General features: G+C 45.3%; 1 protein-coding gene across 2 annotated transcripts; it reads right to left on the minus strand.

Annotated features, from left to right (window-relative positions):
- Positions 1-79: 79 nt before the first annotated feature.
- On the minus strand, positions 80-27,966 carry LOC108163497 (calmodulin-lysine N-methyltransferase). Of its 2 annotated transcripts, none has more exons than XM_033393196.1 (2): positions 27,474-27,966; positions 80-2,583 (listed from the first exon to the last, which is right to left on the minus strand). In XM_033393196.1, the coding sequence occupies exon 2, from the start codon at positions 2,518-2,520 to the stop codon at positions 1,228-1,230; it is 1,293 nt and encodes a 430-aa protein (XP_033249087.1). In that variant the 5' UTR covers positions 2,521-2,583; positions 27,474-27,966; the 3' UTR covers positions 80-1,227. The 2 variants fall into 2 exon arrangements, with proteins under 2 accessions (XP_033249087.1, XP_017154310.2); XM_017298821.2 differs by lacking the exon at positions 27,474-27,966 and adding an exon at positions 15,618-16,102.
- Positions 27,967-27,986: the final 20 nt, after the last annotated feature.

Raw genomic sequence — 27,986 nt, forward strand, 5'->3', positions numbered from 1 at the left:
CCATTCCTTTATCCATCTATGGACCCATTTTCATTCCCATTCGGACTCGCTTCTGAGTGGCACAATGAAACATTGCACATACGTGGCATTTTGATACTGTATTTGTCTCATCATCTCATCGTATAACCATTAACACATGCTCTATTTAATTACAATACACTAGTTTTAGTTTAGTTAACTATTAGTTAATTGGTCGAGCGCTGGACACGTTTCGTATTTGGTTTCGTGGATTGGATGCATATTCCTTCTCGTTTGCTTTGATCTTTTCCAGGTCTCCGAAAGTACCCCATACCTACATATATTCAGCGTATACATTATATTCAAATAATACTTGTGTGCGTGTGCGTGTGCAAGTGTGTGTGTGTGGTTTTAACATAGATACATAATTACATACGTGTATGCATAACGAGTATTTTGTAAAAGACAAAACGAAAAATACCAGTCGCAAAACTGGTGGAATCAAAGCAAATTAAATTTATGTTTATATCAAAGGAATCTTTTGGTACCCAACTTAACAGAGAACTACATTACGTGCTAGGGGGGACCACTAGGCTGGTCCTCAGAGAGGACTCAAACTGGAGGCTCAAAGATTTTAACACTAAACATAATTCAATTCGTAATTCAAATAATTATCGATTTCTGCTGGGATCCAACAAAATAATTACAACAGCTCTGATGAGTTTCGACTTACATGATATTCTGGGGTTCCTAAAACGGATTTCGATCTATTGTACCTTGGGCTTCTTGGGTCTGAAACTGGCAATCGACATCAAAACTAATTTCGCATAGAAAATGGACATGGGATGACAATACTGCATGGCATTTACATAGAAGGACGCACTAGGAGTTCTGTGATTTGAAATATGTGTAGGTATTATGGGTAGAAATCAGTAGAAGTTGCGTTTTCCTTTCTAGAGCGACCTCCTCGGCGAATGGAATACTTCTAATCTAAAGGTGAACAATTGTCCCATTGAAGAAAACTATAAAATTATTAGATGTTGAGCTCTTTCTTGGCGATTTCAGGGACCAGCCTAATGCATTGGATTTGCTATATTTTTGGTTTTTGATATTTGTTTCAGTGTGGGAGGAATTTCTATCCGTTCAGCCCCGTTTTTGTTTTGTTTAAGGTGTAAACTGGAATTTGCTTGCTATCAACTAAAACATTGACTTAATTTAATTGCACCTACTCCCCGTCCATCCCGTCTCTGGATCTGGCTTCTGGACCCTCTAGCTGTGCGTCTTGCACAGGCGGAGCAGCAGCGGATAGTGCAGATCCTCGTCGTACAGGGCGGAGTCGGCCTTCAGCTGGAGGTGTCGCTGCCAGATGGTCTCGTTGTAGCGCGTGGCCAGCTCCACCGTGAAGCCCCGGGCCATGCACTCGTCCTGGAACATGCTGAGGGTGCGACCGCGCCTCGGAGCCATGATCAGGGCCACGCCCCGGGGCGCCAGGTAATACCAGATGGTGTCGACCAGCGCCGACCGGGCCTCGTCGAAGAACAGGCAGTCGGCGCACAGGATGAAGTCGAACTTTTCCTGCTCCGCCTGCGCCCGGGCCGAGCGCTCCTGCCACTTGAGGACCGAGCACTTGGTGTAGCAGCTCAGCTCGTTCAGGCAGGCCGTCTTGCGGACGTTGTCCACCGAGACCTCGTTGCCGTCGGTCAGGTGCACGGCGTAGGGCTTGGCGTACTTGGCCAGCATTAGGCCGGCCAGGGAGGTGAAGCCGCCGCCCAGCTCCAGGATCCACTTGCCGCGATACGCGGCCACTTCGGAGAGCACCAGGGCCGTGAGAGCCTCCTCCGAGGGCCACACGCAGATGTTGCCCGTGTTGTTGAAGCCCATGAGATCGCTGGCGGTCAGCTGGCGCTCCATGTGGTGGATGTTGACCGAGTACTCGACGTCGTTGTCCAGCTGCATCCGGTACTTGTACCAGTTCTCCGTCTTGCCCAGGCACTTGAGGCTCACGTGGTCCTCGAAGCTGTCCTGCTGCAGCAGGTCGAAGCTCTTGAAGCGCCGCACCGACGCCGTTTGCTCCTCGCTGAACTCGTCGCTGGAGGAGGACACGGTCTCCTCGGAGTCCTTGCGCAGCACCTTGGCCAGAATCTTCCAGCGCTTCTGGGCCGTGTTCTGCAGATTGGGTGTGGCCGGAGGTGTGGGCGGCATGAACCCCTGACCGGCCCCCGCTGTGGGGCACCCCTTGGCCAATCCCTCCAGCTCTAGCTCGGCCATTGGCCCGAGCACAGCCCCAGCCGCAGTCCTATTCAGGTTAACGTCCGTGTCTTGGTTATTGTTAACTACCAGAGCTCCTGGTCCTCCCATTCCCCTTCCGTCCATCGTCATTCTTCGGTGCTCCTTGAACGCATTCAGCGTATTGTCTATATCGTATTGCAGCAGCAGCGATATGGTTGCCAGATGTCCCACTTCCACCTCAGGTGACTGCTCCGTTTTCCGGCTTGGTTGCTGCTGGGCCTGGGAATTGATTTGAGTTTCTGCTGATATTTTTTGTACTAGAATGGCTGACATTTTACTCCAGGCCTGGGCTGCTTGTCTTTCGGTTTCAGTTCAGTTTCCGGATTGTTTTCGTATCTGGAAAGGGAATGGGCAGAGGAGAACAGAGTTAGCCAGAGTTTTGCCAAAGTTTTCAAAGTTTTCAAAGTTTTCCTCGTCTGGCCGAAACCAATCTCGAATTTTCTACTTCGCTTCGCCTTCTTTGGGGCCCATCATCTTCCAATTATGAATTTTTAATGGCATTCAAAACGCAAATTATCCGACCATAAAATAAAACATATTATACCGAGCGGCAAAAATCCTACAAAAAATTACCCAAAGTCTTTGGCTACATTTTTATAGACCAGACGTCTGTGAGTACACATTTACTGTATTTATTGGAAGACCTGTATCGACTGTGCTATACCCTGTACAATTTTCGTAGAATATTTAAGGAATAATTAAGGAATCATATGATCTAAACTTATGCTCCAAAATCAGCTGTTCTACATAGTAGTCATGGGAGAAAAAGAGCTATTAGTTTATTCTGCTCCCTGGATCTTTGATATATTTTCTATACCAATCATTATATAGCTATACAATGGTTATTTAATGTAGTTTTCCAACAAGCACATTAAACTCTAATGAATCTTCGGAACCGCCCAGACTAATTTCCATTCTTGAAATATAGCTCGTTGTCTTTATAAAGAGAGAGAGAGAGACCGAGCTAGTTAAAGCAAATCCTGGGTAAATTTGTCTGGAGTATGTTTCTTAAACACTTAACGAAACGTGGGCATTCATCTAAGAACTAACTAAAAACAACTAAAAAATGTATAGATATGTACAGATATGTATATTGTAAATAAATCAAGAGAATATTCCCTCGTGCGTGTACCGTACATTCTGGCGTGGCCTTTATTGTTTTGATTGTTGCACATTTTCACTCTGTATATTTTGATTTTTGCTGCTTGCCGTATAAATTCATCAAAATTAAGAAATTTTACAGCTCATAAAAATGTTAATTGTGCTGACGTGAAAGCAGGCACACACACACACACACTATCAGGCAGACACATGTTCAAACTGGGATGGGGATGGGCGGTTCTCCAGCAAAACCGGCCAGCGCATTTCCAACCCACCCATTTCCCAGCAATCACCAACAACACGAGCATATGGTGATAAGAGGGCATTCAGTTCTGATTAAAGGCCCCTGGGAATGCCGTGGGTGGACAATGGACCACCGACACCTGGTCTGGCCAGCCCATAGCCCTGTGCGTGGTGCGGCTGAGTAATTAAAGTTCATCCGAATCCAGGCCTCTTTCTTGGTAGCACTCGAATCTGTTTGGGCGGAGAGAGCAACGAATCTGTACAGAGACTGACGGGCATTGTATACTCCCAGTGTGGGCTAATAAACAGAATTCAAGTTCAAGGTCATTCAACCAGATTGATTGGGGAATCTCAAATGGGGTTGGCTCGCATCGAATTCCATTCAGGTAATCCTTAGATTGCCCAGATCTAGATTAGATTCAGAGGGATGGAGGGGAGTGTGCAAGTGTTCGAATGTTGTACGATTTGAATACATATTCGCACTCGTAGTAAACCAGTTGTCACAGCAGACCAGAGTGGCCCCAAATGTTATCCGGGCATTGACAGCTGACACCTGTGCCGATAAGCTGTTGGGACAAGGAAAGCTGTGCTGTTTAATAATGTATCAAAACTGAACTATTGCGTATTCCACACGATGAATAATAAACAGGCATTCGGAGGAGATTAGTGTCTCCATTTAAATCTCGTTTAGATACAAACACTACCGAAATCTGGCTTTGTCCAGAGATGAAGTCCAGAAATACCCAACATATGCCCAAGTCTAACATTTGTGGATAGTCTCAGAGCTATTTCATTTGCCCCAAAAATAAACATCAAGCCCAGAAAAAGATCAAAGCGGCGCCAACGAGCCAGAAAATAACCCAATCATCCTGTTTGCTATTCCAGAGGGCTATTTAATTTTATGCAACATATCAAATCAGCGAAGTGCTTTATGGTGCTGCCGCAGGCCTGTCAGAGCTCAAAGGGAGGCCGTAATGAATGTCCTAATCAAACAAGACCCTCAACGAAATCACACCTTTAGCATCGCCATCATGGTCTGTTCGACGTTGCCCAGCAATTCCTTATCAAACATTAACAACTTTGGGGAACTTCGGCAGCTTCTTCTCGAACTACTTTTAATGACTGCCTTGCCCAGATGGGGGAGGCGGGGAGGCAATGAAACTTTGCCTCTTTGAAACCCATGCCTAATGCCCGGCTGAAGAATGCGGATTTCGCATCCGCCGAAATGGGAAAACATGAATATTGAGTGGGCTCTGGAAAACGTGCCCCGAAACCGAAACCCGCAGCTCTGCCCCCAGCAAAAGTTTACGGCGGAAACTTTGGTCCAACTTTAAAGCCTGCCCTGCAGCTGCGACAATAAGAGCCGACAATGTTTGTAAAGTGCCCTGGAAGAGACCCCCTCCCGCACACGCTCTGACAACATTCTGAACAAGTGTTCCTCGCCTCAGACCAGTCTGAGAAACACTCGTCAAGCGATTAGCTGGGAGAATACCCCACCTGGACAGAGCCAGCCTCCGACCAAAGTTCATTTGCAAGTGAGATACCGACAAAAGCCGGAGGCGGGGACAATAGGCGGTTGCCTCAATCAATGGAAATTTAAAGTTTTTCCCTGGCAAATTCATCCAATTCGATTCGATTCAATCACTTGAGAAACTTTTCTTGCATTGTGGCAACAGGGAGCTGGCAACTGGGAAATGTTGTCGACGGTGCCGTGCATAAAAGTTGCAAGAACAAAGTGAAAAGGTTTTCCGCCAGCCCCACAGCCCCACCACCCCCTGCCGAAAAGGCGGCGGAAACACTGGGAAAATAAAGTAAGAAAAAACCGACGTGCGTGTTCTTCTCCCTGCACCCTGCACCCTGCACCGTTCACCCCTTCTGGTCTCCCGTGAACATTGGGGCAGCACGCGACGCTATATATATACGAGGACACACGAGTGTGTATATCCCGACACATCTGATGAATGCTCGACGCTCTTCGCGCTCATTGCTCGCATTAACTCCCATAATTTATTATTTATTGCAATCTACTGTCACAGCAATTTGCTTGGCTTTTCTTTTTATGCTTCTCTGCGGGTTCTTTATGATTATTTTTTCGGCTCTGACCTTGGGGCCCGGAGTGTCAACAGACACATGACTTCTGGGCACACATCAAGACAGACGGACGGGACTCATGCCCGGACTCGCACGATAAAGAGCCAACTGTGAAAAAGAGTTATTCCGTCGCCGTCGCTGGGGAGATAATGAAGTCAAATTTAATTATGAACGACGGCGGCGAGGGGCAAACTTTTTCCATCAGCGATAATCTAATACACTGCCAAGATGGAGGAGGAGCACAGCAGGCGGGGCACACCAACACACTTTCCCTTAATAAATTCAATTTAGAGATTAGAGTGTGACACGAAAAAGGAATCAAATAAGTGCCCTTTAAAATTGAGAACCTCTTCTAGAAATATAGAAATAGGAAATAGCCACAAGGTAGCCTCGAGTGATTTGCTCTTGTTTCAGAGAGTGACAAAACTCATCATTATTGGCAAAACATCGATAAATCAAAGCAATGACAGCCCGGATTGATTGATCTTTGGCATAGCATACATATGATAGGGTAGAGGAATGCGGGCTATGGTGATTGATGCTACTGTACCACTCACAGCCGCCATAAGATATAGGCATTTAATGGCCCGCTATATCCTTAGAATACATATTTTGATCATTTAATTGAGTAAATTATAATCTCCGCTGTACTCTGCATACGCGGCGTATGCGTAATCGTCAAAAACTTTCGAACGCTTCCTCGTTCACCCGCCATGTATGTACATAGTCGTATATTTTTCTCCTAGAGTCTTTAAATTTTATTAGCGCACATAATCCCCATCGATTTACGACCAACTAACTGTCTGAACTGTCTATATATCGTCATGTGTGTGTGCGTTCTTCTATCTTCTCCCCTCTCTGAAATGTACACGTATGCCCGGACCCGTGCATATCGTGTGTGTGTGTGCGTGTGTGTTTTTGTGTGATTTGTTTACTGTTTACAGGCGTAAGTTGATTCCGACTCAACGTTTTTCTCATGTTTTCCTGATTTTTGACTGCAAGCCAACGGTTAGCGCATCTGCCTATCCACAAACGAGTTCCATAAATACATATATACTCGTGCATACATACATACATATATGTACAGAGATTACACATGCACGACTGCTCAGATTTAATTTACGCTCGCATCTGCTTTTATTGGGCATTTCTTCTCGATTCAATGCTCATTCCCGTACTCATTCCCGCACCCATTCCCATTCAGAATCGCTGCCCTGCCCCAGCCGCCGCCCCCTCCGCAGACGGGTTCAAGTAAGTGCAAAAATGTAAATAAAAATCCAATTTTCTTCCGCTTCTGACGAGTGCACGAGGGACGGTCGACTGTGGAAGCATTGGTAGGGATTCAGTGTGAAATAAAATATTAATTAAATTATTTGCATAGCACATGGCTTCAGCACTGTGCCCGGTGCCCTGGGCCCCTCCAAGTCCCACTCCCTCTCCACCCCAGGAACATTTCCGGTCTGGCCTGGCCGGAAGTGGTCGGGCCAAGTGTCGCCTCCAATTTTTATTGCCTGTCACTCACTTAACAGCTCCCCTCGTGGCCTCATATCCGCAGTTCCTTAACCGAAGTTCGGCTGTGACGCTGACGCTGGGGAGGGGCGCTGGGGGGTGGTGGGAGCACGAGTAGTGTGTCGGGAATCGCGGCGAGTGATCCAACAGCTCATGACATTCACAAAAGTTCAAAGGGGAATTCCCCGATCCGCTGCACTGCGCTGCAGCAAACGTGATTACGCCGTACCGAACAATGACGGAGAATAGCAAAGAGAATGGGTTGACAAAAAGCAAGCGACGCGTCGCCTCCAGGGAATGGAACTATTTTCTTGGTGACTTGGAAGAAACCGTAGGTAATGGTTTATTGATTTCATTCCGTATGTCTCTGGATATGCGGAAAAGCACTCCTGACAGGGCTATCTAGGTGGTGGATAGGGGATAGACTGAGGATAGGTTGGGGAAGGAAAACGTTCCATATTTCACTGTGTCAGCAGTTTTCATAAATTGATTTTACTAATTAGCGTAGTCGGAGCCACTAACTGAGGGAAGCAAGGGGTTATACAGAACTAGGAATCAGGCAGCCTGCAGCTGAAGTGCTCTTACGGAAGTTCGTCTACCAAAAAAATTGTATAGATCACAAAAACGTAGCGCCTCTCCCACCCACACTTTCAGAGAATAGAGAAGCCTTTGCATACAATATATTTGACCTATCATATTAATATTCTTATCAGCAAATATCTCTATCTATCTCTACATAGATAAAAGGACATCAAAAGATGTGTCTGTAATCTCTAATAAACTTTACAAGAATTGATATTCCCAGCTGGTCTATTTGCATGTTGCATCTCCCCTATGGAAATGATTCCCTTGAGAATCACGTGGGGAAATCCCCATCGTCATGAAATGCCGGCTTATATTGACACATCTACGAGTGTGTGGCAGTGGCACGATAATCCCAGCATAGGGAATTCCTTTCTTAAGCCCAAACAGCATTTGTGATCCTTTTGGTTTCTGGCATCTGCGAGTTATTCGGAAATTGTGATAACAATTTAAGCCACGTACCACAGGAGAATTTACATATTATGCCAAGTCCCACCCCCCCGCGCCCATCCCCCCTCTACAACCACCACAACCATATGACACAATTTTCCTGCATATTGTACAGAACGTCTGGGAGGAGAATGCAGAAAGCGCAAATATGTAAAACATTTTGTGGAAATAGCTGGAAGTCGCCAACTTGCCAGAACGGGGCGAGGCATGGGGTGATGGGGGAAGGAGTGGCACGATGCCATGGGGGTTCTCGTTCTGGTCCTAGAGGAGTGTATTCTGCCCAAGAAATTGACCTCTCTGGATGGAGGGGACTACTTGGGGGTCATTTGGGGATCGTCCCTGAATCCGGGCATCGCAGAGATGAAATACTTTCTTTCCTAGAGTCATTGCAGGGCTCTTAATCATCGGAGGAACGACAAACATATTTGGCAGGCGCCGTAATTTAAAAATAACAGGACAACGCCTGGACGAACAGGACAGCCGACAGCCGACAGCAGGGGACATCGTTAGCAGCTGAATTTAGCATAGCAAATCCGAAAAACAGAACAAAAAAAATAACAAGAAATAAAAGCAAATAAAAGGAAAGCAAATGAAAGGAAAGGAAAAAAAAGAAAAGAAATGAGAAAGGTCCAGTCTAATCCACTTTGCAGGCCCTAAGCCTAAGAGAGGAGCACACAAAGGGCAAAGCCAATTAGGGGGCCCCCTGCTCCTGCTCCTGCTCCTGCTCCTGCTCCTGCTCCTGCCCCTGCTCCTGCCCCTGATGCCACTATTAAATATTACGATTATTAGGCAACAACTAAAAAACTGGAAAATCAAATTTTTCCGCATTCCGCCAGCCTTCCTTCTCCATCCTCCGGCTTTCTCCTTTCCACTTTCCCCTTCCGCCTTTCCCGCACTAAACAGCAACAATAACAAATAAACGCATCAATAAATAAACAGGAAAATAGTTTGCGCCATAAACATTCGTGTAGTTTACATACAAGTGTGTGTTTATGTGCCTGTGTCTGTGGTACAGTACGGAACAGTACTGAATGTACACGATACAAGTGGGTGTGTGTGTGTGTGTGAGTGGCATGGAGACAATTCTCTCGCTTCAACTAGCAACTCAGTCAAATGTGTGGGCCAGAGGCACGGCCAGGATGGACGAAGGAAGAAGGGACATGGAGCATGGGACATTGGACAAGGGACAAGGGACAAGGGACATGGGTGTACGTGGCAACATGGTACACACGGACACTCTGCCAAGTCTATAAATAGTCAGCCACCAGTCATGTCTATTTCCCAGTGAGTGGGTGGGAGCAGGGGCAGGGGACAGCAGCTATGTAGCCTGCCTCAGGTGCACAAACCCAGCCGCAAGGCAAAATTCTGACGTGAGTCAATGCTCCACCGACGACTCTGGGATTCTGGTTAAGTTTCAGCATGCTTTCCCCCTCCAAGGGGCTGTATGGGACTTGAAATTGTTAAGGAAAAGGCCCAACGAGAGATAAACCAATTTGTAAAGTCCAAGAGAGGGCTTGAGCTCTTGAGCGAAGTTTTCGTAGAATCCGAATAGCAGCAGGCATAAGCTGGTACGCAATGGAAATGGCCGATGGGAGCTCCATGAACTCCTACGAGGTATCAGCCAGTTGCTACGCCACAGCAACAGTAACAGGCCCAGTAACAGGCATCGCTCTGGCTGTCTCTGGCTAAGTACTCCTGAGGTGAGGGGCCCAAAGGATGCCAATGTCGATGCCGGAGCTTCCTCTGCGTGCCGCATAAGTGGTCCTTTGCCGAGTAAGCTGGGGGCCAGGGCAAGAGTGGCAGCAGAGGTACATGGAGGAGTCTGCCTAAATGCTTTCATCACTCAGCTGGAAAGGCGCACGCACGCCCCAGTGACTGCACGCACGGCCACGGCTGCAACACAATCTGTGGCAGGGGCAGTCGGAGACATACGTAGGGGCACAGGCGGGTCAACACTGGGACGGAGGTTAAAGCCGCTTCAGATAGAAGCCCCAATAGACCGCCGCGACGGACTGGCATAAACTGCTAATTTAACTGAAAATATGCTTTCAAATCAATCTCCTCCAGCGACCACTACCCGACTATGAGGCTAATCTTGATTATGAGTGCCGTTTCACAATGTCTGCGGCCCCCAATCTAGACACTTTTTGACTCTAACTCTGACAATGTAATACCTTTTCTGACGGCGATAATATATGAGGCCATTTGAGGCTATTTTTGGAAAATAGCGTCAGCTATCAGCGATAATATGACGGTAATCGAACATGATAATTCCAATTGAAATATTATGGGTGCGGATTTTGATTTGTGGGGGGATAATTAGAATGAAGTTGTCGCCGACTTGGCTGCCCCTTAAAATGTGGTGCACTGAACAAAACGTATAGATAGATTTATGATCCACACCTATCATACCCTAATTTCTGTTGGATGGTTAGTAATATATTTTCCATTGACGTTGGTCAGGGATAGACGCACCCAATAACTGACAATTCAATGTCAATCTCCACGGCAAGATGCCACACGAATCTTGCTCTCTAGTGCAATCCATCATAGCTGGAGGCAGGAAAGCAATAACCTATCGCATCGGTAACATTGGTAATAGTTCAAACGGCCATGCCACCCGAGCAGCCATTACATATTCTAACGGACAAACAACCAGCATTGGCATTGGCATTGGCCATAAATCTCTCAATTGGAAAATACATGTAATATAAAGTTGATCTGAACAGCAAAAACAAAGAAGAACGAGCCGGTGCTTTCCATAAATCAAATAACAATACAATACGGGTACTCGTACAGTAATCTTTTCCCATTGAGACAGGGCCGACCTCTGATCCCTTTGAGTGCAGAATTGCATTTTATGTGGCAGGAAATTCAATTTACAATTTACAATTTACTCGTATTTTGTGTCTTGTTTATTTTCAATCTCAAATATCACAGGGGCTCTGAGGGCGAAGAGAAACGAAATACGAGTGTATTTGAATCTATACATACTGGCACAGATACAATTCCTAATGAACTTTGACACATGGCAGGGATACTGTCCGTGGGTGGCCTGGCCGCTGAGCCCGCTCGCGTGTCCGTGTCACAAGTCAAGGGGGAAAGCAGCGACAACAGCAAAAACAGAATGCCCCAAGCTGCAGTGAATGAAAAATCAGCTTGACGCATGCAACTTTTTGGCGAACGGCACTCGGGGGGGCCACTGAGCGACAGGACGGGGCAGCTACAATGTACCAAAACTGACTGACGGACAGACTGACTGACTCACCGACTCACCGAATGAAGCTCCTCTAGGAAATATTTTTGTCAAAAATAAAGCCCCTTCGGCTACAAATTTAGCGAATTTTCATGGGAAAAATGTGTTATTTTTGAAGGTGGTTAAAACCTTTTAAGGTATCGAATTATTCTGCTGTTTTACTGAAATTTACAAAAGGATAATTATTTATCGATCACCTAGGCCTCTCGCGCTCCCCAGTCCCCACAAAAAAGTCACCAAGCGCACATGTCATGACCCTGCATGACCGCGGAAAGGAAAACCGCAGGGGCGTTCCCAGGCTTATCGCAAAGTCAGGACTTTTAATGCAGCAGAAATGGAAATGGAAATAGAAATAGAAAGAGTTAGTTGGTTCGTTAGTTGATTATTACGTGTCCTGTCCTGCTGCGACTGTCCTTTCCACTGGCACTGACACTGCACTTTTTTGCGGTACAGTCCTGCTGCCGCAGCTTATCGCCGCTTAATGGGTGACTGCATTTGGGGTTTACTTTTTGGGCTGACGCTGCGTATGCGCAATTCTCGCTGATTACGTATACGCCGCATCATCGGACCGACCACCGGCGCGCAACAATAGCGAGGCGAGGCGAGGCGAGGCGAGGCGATGCCTTGCCCCAAGTGCTCTTCCTGTTCCGAGACGGCTTACATTATGCAAACTTGGCAATAAAAATTCAATTAAGTTGCAAGGACGCGCTGTCAAGTGCCCTCCCCCCGATTGGGGGTGGGGGCATGGACTGGGGCAGAGGCCATGGATGATAGCTGAATTTGCCGATAAATTGAGAACGTTTCGTAAGCGGCAGCAACAATAGGCGTGGCAGGGGCAGGTCCAGGGGCAACAACAAATTGTGACATGCTGTGCGGCCGTTCATGACTGTGATGCACGTTTTAATTATAATTTTGACGCCAACTGTTTAAACACAGCTACGCTGCCGCCACACACATTCGAGACACATGTGCCATGTGCTAGCAGGGCCATGGAGCGATAACAAAGCCGGGGCCTATGTGCGAGTGCGTCTCGCTTGCACTAATTGCTTAGACCCAAGCAAGTGGCGGTGCGGCCCCCTGAGACCCCCCTCTCCGATGCACACCCCCGCGGGGCACACATGGTCAAAACAAGTCACGAAACCATCAGCCGCCAGGCCCACAGGCAGAAGAATGCATCGGGAGAAATTCTCGTTAAATTGAATTGAAACCAAAGCAATACGAACACGATGGATGAAAGGAGCGCTTTCTCATGCCGTTGTCAAAGTTTGCATCCACTTCGACCGGCACCTCAGATTCGTTCCGGTTTCTGGCTGTCAAAGCTAACCTGCAACTTCCTCACGTGGCAGCTACTGAAAAGTCAAGGATGTTGCTCGGAACCAGCTCTTTTTTATGGCATTTCACTTGCAGGTGCTTGTAGCTGCCGTAAACTACAAGCCAGATCAAAAGGAGGAAACCCAGAAAAGGAAACACACATCAAATGTTACTCTCCATCTCTCTCTGGGCTCTGGGCTATCTTCAACCTGTATTTGCAGCTGAACTTTAGCAGCACTTTTAATCACTCCTTTCGTACCACGTAAGCTACATAGTAGATACCAAATAGGACACAACCAAAGGAGAGCAGGGTTTTCTGTCTTTAATAGCCAATAGTCAAAAGTGCGACTTTGCCTTCCACTTTGCTGCGAGAGCATGAGAGCCGTAGTCGTCTCCAGACACGTCTCCCGGCTATCAGAACAAACTTATGTATGAACCAAATAGAACAGAACCCGACACAGATTTAGTCTTTAAAGCATGGCTTCAGCGAAGAGAGGATACAAGAACAGCCCAGATTATGATGGATTTATCGAAGGCAGTACTTTAGAGTCCTGGGCGATAAATCCCTCAACGCAAGTACAGGATGTATCTGTCTTGGAAGCGATAGGATGTTATACTTGCTCATCTTCACTCAGGCAGACAACAGAGAAGATCAATGGGGTCTCCAGCCACATAGGTCTCACCCCAAAAACTCGAATATACACAGATTGTGCCTCTAATCTGTCCCCTCACTTTTCACAGTGCATTCAAAAGACGGCAGGCACAGCTTTTCGTCATGTGACCGTGTGCCGTAGCCGTATGCCACATGCCACATGCCGCATGACGCTAGCCGCTTGCCACACGCCGTCTCCGTGGCTGTGGCTGTGTCCACTTCTAAGTGTGAGTGCGGTGCGGGGGGAGGAGGCTTAGCCATGTGTTTCTGTGGGGGTGTAGGAGTGCCGGTTAGATTTATAGCCTCCAAAGCTGTAGATCCGTGGGGCGGCTCTGGGTATGCGAGAGAGTGTGCCTGTCTCTGGGGCTGTGTCCGTGTGCAGCCTGTACTCAATTAATACTCATCAGCGTGACATTAGTGCCATTTGCAGATGAGAATCGGAAGAGGAAAGCAGGAAAAAGCAAAGATACACAGACAAGACAGTTGAACACGTGCAGCGCTCCAGCGGCCAATTATTCGGCATCCTGAGAGGACATAATACCTCCTCCCACCTAATGCGCCCTCTCACTCAATCAAAATTCGTCTCGTTCGAGACGTCTTCTTCAGTCCATCAACGAATCGGTGCCATAAATCTCTTTCAAGTGTGCTCCTCATCATCAACAACAGGCATTTTTATGCGTAGCATGAACTTTAGACCAAATAAATAGAAAATGGTGGCTCTTCTGCTGTTCTGCTCTCTCCGCTTTTTACGGCACAGCAAAATTTAATGCGACATTTGACTTTAATTAGCCCATAAAACGGGGACGAGACGGCAGCAAGAAAACTTTAAACAGTGGGCAAAACTTGAGCTCAGGAGAAGGCCAACAAACAGAGAGCACATAAAAGGGAAAACCGCAGGAAAGCCACAACATGGGGGGCAGGGGCAGGGCCAGGGCCAGGAGCAGGGCCAGGGGCAGTATCCTTAGTTGACCAAATGGGAAATGCCTGGAAATCATTGAGCGTAAATTAAATGTAATTGAAAGCGATTGACAAATGGAATCGAGATCTGCCAGACCAAAGGCGAATTGCAATCTGGGGGTACTCTGGGAATGAGTGGGGATTTGCGGCGATTTGTGGGGTGGGTCCGAGCTCAATTAAACTCTGAATGCCCTCGATTCGAATAAGGGAATAATCTTAATAATTGTTTATGTGTGGCATTGTAAGAGTCTCCAATTGTGTGAAATTTTCATAAGAAATGCAAGACAATAGAAGCGTCTTTGCATTGTTAATTGCTTGTTACGTATACGTATTTTTTGATTAGCATAATGTGCAGTGCGACTAATAGCCATTAATCAATGGTTAATAGAGGTGCCTACAGACTCTACAAAGTCTAGATGGAAGAGAACGAAGCAATAATAAATGTGACTGTTCCTCGGCCCCCAAAGTACCCATTAATACTTGTAGTTGATCAAAGGAACTGTCTGTTAGATCCCCTCCAAACGAAACTTCAATCTCTCAAAGTTTCCATTTAACCCAATCGATGGACTTTTGCTTTATTTGTTTTGTTTATCTTTCACTCATAAGAGCGATAAATTTATGATGAAATAAATACGACAGTATGCAATTGAACTTTCACGAACTTTCTTTCACATAGTAACTTTATTTAGTGGGAGAGAGTACTCGTAGGACCAAGAGGCAGCTTGGTGCTCTCTCAGTTTCATTCGACTATGAGAGTTCTCCGAGAGGCAACCTTTCGAGTCAGGAATCAGCAGTCAGGAGAGTGCGGGAGTGATATTTCCGAACACTTTTGGACTTTTGCTAGCAACTGAAAAGTGCTGCCAAAGATAATATTTATTTTAGCTGCGAACTAAAGCCGAATCGGCGACCTTACGTTCCACGGCTTTACTAAAAGTCACCCGGAGTTAGATAAGTTAAATTATGCTTTTCTGTTATTGATAACGAAGCGGCCTTAAACGGCCTTTGGGGGGCACTAGATAAGAGGAAACTTATCACGGGAAATATGTACATATTCTAAAATTCAATTTCCAGCAACACATTTTTCGGGTACCCAGCGAAACGATTGTTCCACAAACAAATAAAAAAACAGACATTAAATGCCCCAAAAGTTGATGAACTGCAGAATATTGTTGTACGGAATGTACAGATCTAAACACACAAAGGATTCGAAATGCTTACGTTGGAATATTGTAAACTCATCCGCATTGTCGGCCGGGCCATTAAATCGCTTGAGGGCGGACGCAGACTAAACTCCGAAATGTTTGGGATCTCTTCATTGGCGATATGTTTGGTTCTGGGTTCTAGTGTTTGTTGAATGTTGAATTCAATACTCAACAAAAATCAAATAAATTTAATCACTTTTTCAAGATATTAGCTGAAACTTTATTTACAAAATATTTTAATTTGTTTCCACTTTTTATTTGAATCCACGCACAGTATTTCCCAGCACACGCGCCTCGAAGCAACAACATACGACGAAACGGAAGCCGCCAACGAAAAGCCGGAAAAGCGCTGTATTTTCCACCTTCGACTCGTTTTCTGGCCAACGGCCACAAATAGTGCTTCGAATCTCAATCCTGAATTTCCGCCGCTTCGAAAAAGAACGTTAATTCAAACGTATTCGAAGGGAGAGAGAGACACTCTCACGAACGCGCTCCTGTATGAGCAGCAACCACGCGGCGTATGAGCAACGACTGAAATTGTATTTGAGCGAAAGAGCTTCTCTGCCGAAAAATACACACGGTCGAGCAGGTTCGTTCGCAACATCGAACCTCGAACCACGAACCTCAGCCTCGAGCTGGCTAGAAGTACTGTATATGGTAGTAGTTCTATATGGTTAGATGGTGTACCATTAAGAGTATGGTAAGAGTAAAACAATGTATTTGAGGTTTGGATAGACCTCGGGGAGAAGAATCCAGGCTGGCTGGCTCATGATGACGCGGCGGTGGCTGAACGCCAGAGCCGAAGACCTATGTTAGACCTATCGTTAGCCGTTTGGTGGGATTATCTCTTCTTTTTTGGATCATTTATTCAGGATTAGAGTGGGAGTACCCTAAATGATGATGACGCTACTGAGTTGAGTCGTAAATCATTTTGTGTTCAAAACCCATGCACTATTTATAGGAAAGCAAACTACAACAAACTTCGCTCACTCATCCTGATAATGACGCCTAATGGATGTACATCAAATGCGTTGACAGGCTTCCTTCAAGGAACTGTATTGTTTGCGGTGCGGCCTGTGGCCTGTTGCCTGTGTCCTGTGACCTATGTCTATGAACCAGCGATCTTTCCTTGTATAGTTACATTCATAATATATGAATCATAAACAGTCTGCAACTTAAGTACAGAAATATGCAGGAATCTGTGCAAAGTTTCAGCTTAACATCTGAAGGACTTGTTTCCATAGAGACTGACTCTCAGACAATTTATAATACCCTATGGAAGGATAAACAAGATAGCTGCCATATGGCATCACCCCGTAACAGACTGTTTCAGACAGTGGAAGGGCTTAGAAGTCATGGTATGTCTTGAACCCTTCAAGTACCATTTCAAGAGAACCGCAACACACTCTGCAGAGAATCAGCGGAATGTTGATTCACAGAAGATGTAAGGATTGACAGTTCCCCAACCACCCACTGATACCTTCCCTTTTGTTGGTTGGTATCCCAAATGCTGTCCCCCAAAAATTGATGGTTTCCGGTTTGATTGAAACCAAGAATACACCAATATTTGTAGTTTCGCACGACTTTGGAAACTGTTGGCAGAGCTGATGTAATGTATCTCCTGTTACCAATTCCAAGTTTACTCTTCCTCTCTCCCTAAAAGAAAGGACACCACTGGTGGGGATGGGCGGATGGGGGTGTCAGCTGGCGTGGGCGTTTTGACGTGTTAATGCTTCTTTTTGCCAACGATTTGCGTTGGCCGAGCTCTCGTATGGCAGCATACGGCTTTCCTAGCGTCCCTCGGTCCCCCGCCCCCACTCACCGTCTCACACTTTATTTTGTTGCTTTTAAATGATTTTCCATTTACAAATTTCACGCGTCTAAATGTTTGTCTTCTGCTTGTTGGACTGTTGTTGCTTATCTAATTCCTTTTGATTTTTATTTTTGCTTTTCCTTTTGCCTTTTTTCCCTGAATGCCGCTGGCGAAATTCCCGTTCATTCATAAAAAAAAGAAGGTGCACGGACGGGTGCGGGTGCGGAGTGGGCGGAGGTGGGGGGTCGGTGGGACTTGCGGACGTGGAAAACAGAAAACAGCAAACAATAAAAGGCCAGAGCACCAACGCCGGCAGAGAGCCAGAGAAACATCAGAGCAACGCCAGAGACTGGCCAGACAAACAGGCGGGAAAAGTGAATGGGGTGAAAGGGAGAGGGTGGGGGAAAACCATTCTGGAGATGGTATAGCCATGAGGTCGAAGGAGGGCGAAGTGGACGAAGTTTTGTTTTTGGTAACGTCGCTGTTGGCTCTTTTACTTTTGGCTTTATTTATATTAATACGTATGTATTTGTATCTGTGCGCTCCTATGGCTGTGTGTGTGTGTGTGTGTGTGTGTGTCTTATTTTTATTTATTTTCTTTTTATTCAACGCGTCTGAAAACAAAACACAAAACGCAGAAAAATGTTGTCAGATTTTTGTTACTTTTTACGAGGAACAAAAGAACGGAAAAAAAAAACAAAAATCAAAACAAAAATGTTCAAAAAGAAGAACCTAAAAAAGCGAAAGCTGTAGCCTAACGACTGATATAATTGAATCGACACTGAGAGAAAATATGGGAAGCAATGGGAGTAGACATCGATGGATGATATTTGATTAAAAACTTGAACTCTTTTGTGTAAACGAAATACACCAAGGAAACCACTCGCATCCTAGTAAACTGGAATAAATAATAAGGGTAATCAAGGTGACTGTTTTCCTAGAGATCCACAGAATTGAAGAGAGAACAGGTACACATTTCCTTTTTTAAAACACTCCACAACATTCCGCAACCAAGTTTTCTCTGAGTGTATAAGGAGCCGCCTCCGTCTCCGCCTCGACCTTAGACCTTGTTCCCTTGTTCTGTATTTTCTGTGGTTTTTCCTTCGGGTCCACCAGCAGCTGAAACGGAAAGAACAAAACAAAAATATGCCAGCTGAAAATGTCAACCGAAGGGAAGCAAGGACAAACTGTTAGTCGATAAGGTCGCCCGAATCAGAGCACACACAGAATCGGGTTAGAGCTGTCAGACATTCTGTCAGGTCGGAGGAGGAGTTGGAGGTGGGCTCGGGATGGGGATGGGAATGGGCCAGTAGTGATACCCCAAGCAGCGATTACCCTAATTCTCTGGCAGGATTCGGAACGGGTTTCGGCGGGGGGCGGGGGGTTCTCTGGGTTTAAAGCTGAGAGAATCCTGCCACCATTCCACGAAATTGGAAATTGGTTTTCCATGATTTATCTCTGCCATTGGCGGTTCAACAAAACGAAGCGGATACGATTCTGATGAGGATGTATACGGATTGAATAACAGGATTGTTGGTAAGGATTAACGCCATGGAGAGGTTTCTCAAACGAAACCAAAGGAAACCACGTTCATCACTCCTTTTCCGAGGGCTTTACCTGGTAGTACTAGTCCTATCCCAGGCACTTGTAACCTTTCCAAGGTCCACCTTCCACCACTTACATAACCGTGCAAGGGCTGCACTGCTGACGCCTGATCTTTCGCCACATAGTTCGAGCCAAAACGTGGGTTTATTTTTAAACGAAACGAAGAACCCGAAATTACAATTATTTATGTGAGAGGCGAATAATTCATGGCTCATTTGCCGCTGCACCTGAAGGCTTATTAAAATAGAGCGAACGAACCCGAGAACCCAAGCAGAATAAATAGAAGCAGGCCACAGTCGAGTGTTCCGACCATAGGATACCCTACCCGCCGCGAAGATTCATTCAAAAATAGCCTGTCCGATTGTGTTGTTAATATTTGATTTAATAATTATTAATTTATCCGTAAGGTTGTGTACAGTTGTGTCTGGGGAGGAGAAACGAGGAGGCGATCGATACACGTAGTGCCTAGGGGATGGGAAACCCCTTTATTTCGGACTTATGATTAATATTTGTACTACTCTAAGACTCGTACCGAACACCGAATACCCAGAGCCAAAAGTCATACCAAGGGGACACGGGACACAAGGGTGGGCGAGTGCGAGTGCGCTCCCCGCAAGCGGCTTCTGACATTGTTGCTGCCGTTCCTGTTGTCTCTGTGGCCGTTGACAGGCAAACAGCAAAACCAGATAAAAGACAGCAGCAATGGCAACGGCAACGGCAACGGAAAAGTGAAATAATGATACCGCAAATCGGGGAGGAGCAACAAACCGAGCGAACAGTTGGCATTTTCGATTTGCGTCAACGTCGTTGGTCGTTGGTCGTTGGTCGCTGCACGTTGGTCGTTGGCAGTGTCCGGAGATGGACGGACCTGAAGACCGAGCAGCCCAGCGCTGGGCGGAGGGAGGCGGCAGGAGGCAGGAGGGCGGGCAGCCGGACTGCCGGTCATGTAAAATTGATGTACAAACGATTCTGTCTCTCGGTCCCGTCTGGTCCGCATGTGAAATAATTATTAATAAAAATAATGTGCCATGAAATGTTTTCGTTGTCGTCCTCGCAGATGCACTTCCGCCTGCTGCGCTGTGGCTGGGTTCCTTGGATGTTTGGCGGGGGGTGGGGGCTAAGGAGGGCAGATATACGGGCATCTCTACGGGTAATTAACAAACAGAGGGACGGGCTATAGTCAAGTTTAGCCAGCTCTCAGCTGGTGCCAGGGGAGTCGTACTCTTGCATCGCAAAAAATTTTAGTTTTAATGACAACAGCAGAAGGGAATTCCTGAAGGAGGGATGTGCATGTGTATAAGAGTTTAAGATAATTTGAAACCTTGAAGTATTCTCGTTCACTCAAGATTTAATGTGTTTTTGTACATACTCCAGACACTTTAATGCACAATTTTGAGTGCACGCAGATCGGTTTTTGCTATTCTATGGGTACATATAGTACTGATTCTTACAAATCGTCGAATATCCAATACGAGTAATTAATGGTAGTATTCCTTTTATACTCGAAAGAGTCAACAAATTCTTTGGGTCATCTGCTGCTTCTATAAAACCACTGAAGCCTCGAGGAATCTTTGAAATTGTTGGAACACTTGATTCATTGTCCTATCCTCCTGCTTCCTGTATAAAAGAGTATGACCTGCCTCAAATCGATCCACATCGAAATACATTATCAGAAACCCCTCCTCCACCCCCTACCCCTACCGCTTCGAGCAATTACTGCCAAATGCTTGAGAGAACATCCGACAGTAAGTAGCTAATTATCCGAACTCGGTCCGGACGGACACCTTCCTTCAACGCCATGCCACGCCCACAGATGCTTTTCAATTAGCTTTGAATGTGATTTTGCATTAAATTAAATCGGTTATTTTTATACGGCCAGTATAATTACATTTTATTCGGCATTAATTGCTGACGCCTTCCTCTGTACGGCCAGCCCCTCTGCCCCACAGGCCCCCAAATGCCTGTTGTATGTATCTCTCATTTATATTCGAAAACTTGGCACAAACCGTGCCCACAATGGGCAGTGCATGACGCAAGTGACACGACCACGACACCGAAAGCCCAAGACGTACCCTCGTTCGGGGTGTCCTCTCCGGGTTTTTTGGCCAACTGAACGAACATGGGTTTCGGTTTGGGTTCGGTTTGGGTTCGGTTTAGGGTTTGAATTGCAGTATTTAGAAGGCATTTAAATTACTTGCAAATTAATGGCGCATATTGCATGCCCGCGAAATCGTTGAAGATGAAACGAATACAAGCCATAATTATGCGAATGTGGATCATAAATACTTCGGACTGCATTCGGCCTGGGTAGGGGGCTTGTTGGCCGCTTGTCGTGTGCTCGAAAAAGCGAAAAATTTCACGAGCGAACTTAGCCGTGAGCAGACGCTAAACATAGATGCCCGAATAAACAAAGTCAAAGGCGATCGCCGAGTGTACTGCATTTAAAAGCATCTTCCCTTTCCTTTCCTCTCCATAGGTAAACAATATTGGAAATTATCCAAAGCGGAAAGCGAACAGAAGCACCCGACTTGGTGATGAATGAAAGACAATAATTGCATGGATAATGGCATGTGTCCCATGAAGAATATGCTCAGCTCTTAAATATGGCAAATGCTGTGCTGTTCCACAAATCAGAAATGCTCCAAAATTCTCTGTCCATGCCACGAAATGCAGCACACAATGCAAATCCGGAAAATATATACGAGTATATATGTATGTACGAGTAAAAAAGCGGCAACTGCATCGGCAAAGGCATCAAATTAGTGAGCCAAAGGCACTTGTGCCCAACGTAGCCATCATTTCGATGCCCAAAAAGTTGGCAACAAATTCGCGCGCCGTTTTTCAAGTACCGTTTTGGCCGCAGTCCCTGTGTCTGCCCTTCCCCTGCACCTGTCCATCCCCCTGCCACCGTGCCTTTGCCTCCTCTTGGTGAAGTGCTCGGATGCGGCGCTGGGCGCCCCATCGAAACTGTTTGTGCCACAAGCCATTGCAGCTTGGCCATTCAGACACACACGAGTATCTGTATATCACCACAGCTGTGCGATGGAGTCACAGCGTGAGTTTGTGTGTGTTTGCATGTGTTGATGGGCTCTTGGGTTGGCCCATTTCCCCATAAAATATTCAATAATAATCTTCGCCTTGACCACGTCGCATATGCCGAGTGCCAAAAGGACTTTTGTTGGCTTCCGTATCCATTCAAAGACTTTCTAAGGACTCGAGAAGGGAAGGAGCAAAACAAATGCCTGGAAAAATATATAAAAATGAAATGAAATCATTGCAAAATATTTGGAAATACTTTTTGGACCTTTTTCATTTAATTTTGTCTCCCATAATGTTTTTTCATTTCCTTTGATCTCTACTATTACTTTATATTAGAAACTTCCCACACTTTTCCTTAAATATTTACATACTGGTAAGCGAAGCCCGAAGCGATGATTTTTTGGAATTTTAATAAAAGAGAAAAACATAGTTCATGCCAGTTTTCTAGTTGAACTTTCGATAGTATTTAATACCTACATATGTACTCTCATATGTATGTGTATGTACGATTATGGCCTCTAAAAACGTGTCCTGGAAACCACAAACTTTCATGCTATATTAACAATGAATCAATCTATGCAAAATAAATTATTTCGTAAAAATCGGTAAGATTTTTAAAAAGGTATAGCGGGTTGCCTTTTAAAAATTATTGAACCTATTCAGTTGAGCTGCACTGTATGTGGAAAAGAATTTTTATTTACAAACAAAAAAGTGTTCTGTGTTCAGTTCAGAGGGCAAAGTAATATGCTTATTGTATATTAGTTTATAAATAGCGGAAAATTAACGTTAAAAATAACAAAATTATCATTATATGACGCTTCTGCATACTCTCTTTGTCTCAGTAGTAATGAAAATAGTGTAATAAAACTTAAAAATGCATAACCCATTACCATCCAGAGGCTGTATTAGTCAGCAAGACAAAAAGCAGACTGGCTTAGAAGATAAATTCTGTAATTTTGGTTTTATTGGGGAATATTTTAAGAGTTTAAAGTGCAACAATCTCTGTGGATCTCTCCACAGAGACCTAAATATAAAACCGCTAAAATGTAAGTTGAAGCATCTCCAGTCTCCGAGAAAGTTTCGCCATTAACATTGTGTACACAATTGCTGTTGTTTTATGTTTTTTGTTGTCTGCATGAATTTGATTAATTTATATTTTCATGCATATATTTTCCTTGTTATCCATTTGCTTTTAGCGCCTTTGTCAGAGCACTTGAAATGCTTTGTTTGTACGTACGTATATTTTATATCAGCCGACAGCATCTAGATAGAGATTTATGTATTCTCGATGTATTTTGTGTGCTGTGCTGTGCTGTGTGGCAAATGGACAGTTGGCCATTAAATGGCCTCCGTGGCCCCCCCAGATGTGGCCACAAGTGCTCATCGTAATCGTATTTCATTTTTCTCAGTTTACATTCAATTTGCTCCCGACAATCAGCATTCGACATTCGACATTCGACCGAAAAGTCTCTTGAGCAAAAACATTTGGTTTCACTTTGCGCATAATTAACTTTTTCATTTGCCGCCCTACAAACACATTTCCACATTTTCCTAATTTTCCGTATTTGTGTATATTTTCCGATGATTTTAACGCCATGCCTGAATCGCTGCTAAATTCAATTGAATATTTCGGGATATTGCGGGGATTATTTTGAAAAGCTGCGATAATTATGCATAAATCTCTTTTATGATGTGGGGGCTATGTGAGCTATGTAATTTATGTATTTCATAAATCTATATTTGGGCTTTTGGTTGTGTGCTTCATGGCGTAGTGGTAATTGCGTATGATATGATGCTATGAGGAATTTCAAATGTCAATCCTTAAATAATTATGCTGGATAGGAGCCTAGGTGTTTGTTTATCTAGAAAGATGTCCAAGAGAAATGCAAAAATCGGCTTCGTCCGTGTCTTTTGGAAGAAAGTTCGCCCATTACTTTGCAATAGCGAAAATCGATTAACTTGAATAAATATAATAAGTAATTGAGTTCAATTTAGCCATAATTTCTATTTAAAGTTTATTTTTGGCTCCCCTACCGCGCTGCTGGCCTTTCTGACGTTGCTGGCGTACACGCTGCGTATGAGTAATGAGCAGAGGCGTTCGATTTCTTGCTCTTGAAACGATGCCAAGCGTGCTCAGACAATGGGCCATAGACTGGCAGCAGACGCGGACTTTTCATTGAAAATGTGTGGCACGAAGTGCGAGAACGGAGGAGTGGGATAGTGGGATAGTGGGGCAGTGGCGGCCCAGTCAGACACAGACGCAGCGACGGCGAATAAGAAAATCCATTTCCAAAATAGCAAATTAATTGCAAATCGTAAAACTCATGCAACCAGATCGAAAAAAACTACATTATGTGGAGACCTCCTCCCTGAGACACATACATGCATATACACAGTGTTTGTGTCTGTTTGTGTGATGCTGCCTATGTGTATAAATACATGTTTTGGTGTTGTTTCGCACTCTCATTTTCTCGTAGTTGTTTTGCTGCCAGCGGACGACTGATGGGGCCGATGATTATGTTCCTCAGTTTGATTACGCATACGCATTGTTGCCGCTTCTAGATCCAATTAGAGTGGACCCTGCCCCGCCCCCTGCTGCATGCTTGTGTGTGTGCCTGTGCCTGTGCCCGTGTGTGCGTGTGTGTGCGGCTAATTGTCAGCCAAGTGCACTCCTTTTAGTTACTTAAATGTAATTGCGCACAAGTGCAATTAAGCAGCTTGACACACGCGGCGCAAATTTCCACGCCAGCCAGGGCTCTGGGCCAGGACAGAGAAACACCCAAGAAGCTGTCGGGCCAACAGTGCTGTCGGCTTGGCTTTCACTACACCGCCAATGGCGGTGGCTGACGGCTGTTTTACCGTCAAAGACAGTCTCCACTCCAGCTATTTCAATGGCGCGTGAGGCACATCCCATGCAAAACTTATCCTGGTTTTTCCCGGTACCATTTCTCTGCTATTCTATAATTTTTCCAATAACCAATCTGACGTTCCCCAAGACTATCCTACAAAAATCAATTCGAATCCATATTTCTTTCGATTCAAGTGCTAGGCATCACTGATGCCTGCCACTTCCCAGACATCGGGCCCCTGACTCCTGGGCCGCTCCTGCACTTTGTCTTCATTCATTTCGAGGCAGATTCGCCATCAAGTCGTAAATTTTAAATGCCTTTGTAGGTCATTGCTGCCAAAAGGGGCAGGACCATCGAGAAAGCGAAAAGAAAATAAACGAAAAGAAAAGAAAAGGGGAAAAAGAGAAAGAACTCTTGTAAGACGAAAGTTTGAGCTGAACTTTTGCCAAGCGAGTCTTTTGAACTGCAGTCTCCCGTGGCTCCTCCGCTCCTTCAAGGCGAAATTTATGCGCCTGGCTGCGTCGGTCAACGAAATGGCGCCAAAGTTCAAAGCTCCAGTCAAAGGTTGAGCGAAACGACGACGATTTCGGGCCCGGTGCCCCACACGTGCTCTGAGCGAGGGGCAGAGAGCCACTTAGTGGCCTTCTCCCACACTCCGGGCCTGCATGATTGACTTTTGGCCATGGCTGTGGCTGCCATGGCTTTTGTCTTTGTGTCCTGTTCTGCATTCAATTTTATTGCAAATTGTTTGCAACAGTGTTTGAGGCGTTGTTGTTTGGCCATGCAGAACATGTCGCAACGTTCGAGGCACAGGGCACAGGCCACATGGCACACGGCACAAGAACTGCACTGGCCATAAAAAATGCTGCTGCAGTGCAGCCTGGCACCAGCCTGGACACGCGCAATCGAGAGAGGGGAGGCAAGAGCAGTGTAAAGGCGGAAAAGTGAAAAAGTGTTTGCCCATCACGTTGTATTCGAAATGTGAAATGTGAACGTAACAGCAGCGAGGGCTGCAAATAAAGTTCTTTTTCTGATCTGATGCAAGCAAACCTGCTGCAAGAAGCACTTCCTCCAAGATACTTCCTTCAAGCTACTTTCAGACACTCAGCAGCCATAAAGTTCTTAAGTTCTTAAGCCTCTTAAACTTGATTCAACTTGAACTTTCATTCAACTTTCATTGAATGTCATGATACAGGATCGTTTTCTCTGTCTAATAGCGGAAACCCATTCAAGACTAATTCAATGGAGTTCATTAGATCCTTTTTGGTTTACCATTTATCATAATCAAAAACAACAAATACAAGGCGCATTGTTCCCCCATTCAGCGTGAGTGTCTTTATTCATTTCATGAATGGTTCAACCCAAATTCCCTAATCTGATGAGAGGCTCTCATTCAAAATTCAAATGACTTTTCAGCCCTCGATGCACACAGCCGCACTTTCAATGGCACAGGCACAGATATAGATATTTTGCGCTCATTGAAACACACGACGGCATGCATGCATGCATAAGCCAAAAACAATGCAGACACACTAACACTCTCACACACGCACACACGCACACACACAGATGCACTCGCAGAGCCATGGCAAATTTACAGACAACCCGAAGCGCTCCTCCAAAGGCAGAGCGAGTGCCAGCGGCGAACAGAATGTTGTTTGGATTTATTGTTATGCGAAACTTGCCTCTAAATATATTTCTATACAAATATGCAAATATTTATGGTACATATGTTGCATTTGCATTTGTATTTGCATGTGTGTGAGACCCCTCGAGCATGCATCCGTCTGCCTGTGTGTGCGTGCGTTGGCACTGCTGCGGCAATGCTTTACAATTAATTTGGCACACACGGCGTATGCTGAATATTATTTGGTGCATCGTCGCTCGCGTCTCCGCAATCGAGTAAATCCGTGGCAATTGGCAATTATACAAATTTTCTTCATACACAATTGCCAGCGCAAGTGGAAAATAGACCAAGGAGTGCCGAGCCCCACCATGCTGTAGGATGGATGGGCAGCAGGAGGGGCATCCTGGCGCACGCTTCCGCTGTTGCCACGGCCACGGTGATTGATGGTTTGACCTCCTCCAATGATGCGACAAAGTGGCAGCTCTATAAATGATTCAGCCAGAGAAGGGAAGGAGTTGAGTGGCGTGGAGATGGAAATGGAAATGGATCTGGTGTCAGGTCAAAGGTCTGCTGAACTTTAAATGTTTCAGCGACATTTACTTTTGGGCTTTAAGACATTTCATCAACCCATCAAAATACCAACAGAATACCAATAACTATTATACTATCTATGATATATATCATAAATACGTACGTATTGTATGTGTATTCGAAGCTAAAGACAATTTGGGTCCTAAAATACTACTGAAATTATCCACAATTTCGAATCTACCTACACATGTGGTATGGTTCCACGAATATACATACATATGTGCACATTGTAATTGAACTATTTTCTTCGATTTTCTCTATCTATAGCTAGTTAGCTGAGAATATGTCCATTCTAAACTGATATGTCAAATATTCTATAATTGATTGATTTTCGCTCAGTGTACTTACTTTCATTTAGAAAGAGACATCAGCAACGGGAAGAAACTATCAGGAACCGCTTTCTTCCTCGCCTCCGAAGATTGAGCTAATGGCAGCACCGACAGACACAAGCATGTGGAAACACGAACAAACATGCGTAGTCCTGATGCATAGTGAGGGGGAAGGGGGGATGGGAAGTAGTGCCGGCAGGTGTCACAACAATGGCGCACGCTTTTCATGTACATATCAACCGATTCATCGCATTCCATTAGCACCATCCAAGTCCCGTCGTACTTTACGAATCCCAAATATTATAACTTCAAACGATTCTCGGTTCGTTTATTTATACAAAATTAGTTTACGCCCGACAACCAAGAACCACAACGGGCGAGGGGGAGACGCGAGCAACAAATATCATTTGCAGACACTTAAAAAGCGCTTTTGTGCGGCTGGCGTTATTATTTCAATAATTCTGAATGTTTTGGCGGCTCTTTGACGCACAAGTGGAGAGCGGACCAGCCAACAACTGCAGCGTGCGAATCG

This window comes from Drosophila miranda, chromosome 4, assembly GCF_003369915.1.
Source record: "Drosophila miranda strain MSH22 chromosome 4, D.miranda_PacBio2.1, whole genome shotgun sequence".
Taxonomy (NCBI): domain Eukaryota; kingdom Metazoa; phylum Arthropoda; class Insecta; order Diptera; family Drosophilidae; genus Drosophila; species Drosophila miranda.

What these genes read in the sequence shown, in the direction of transcription:
- LOC108163497 (XM_033393196.1), bottom strand. Translation starts at nt 2,520, where the DNA reads ATGTCAGCCATTCTAGTACAAAAAATATCAGCAGAAACTCAAATCAAT.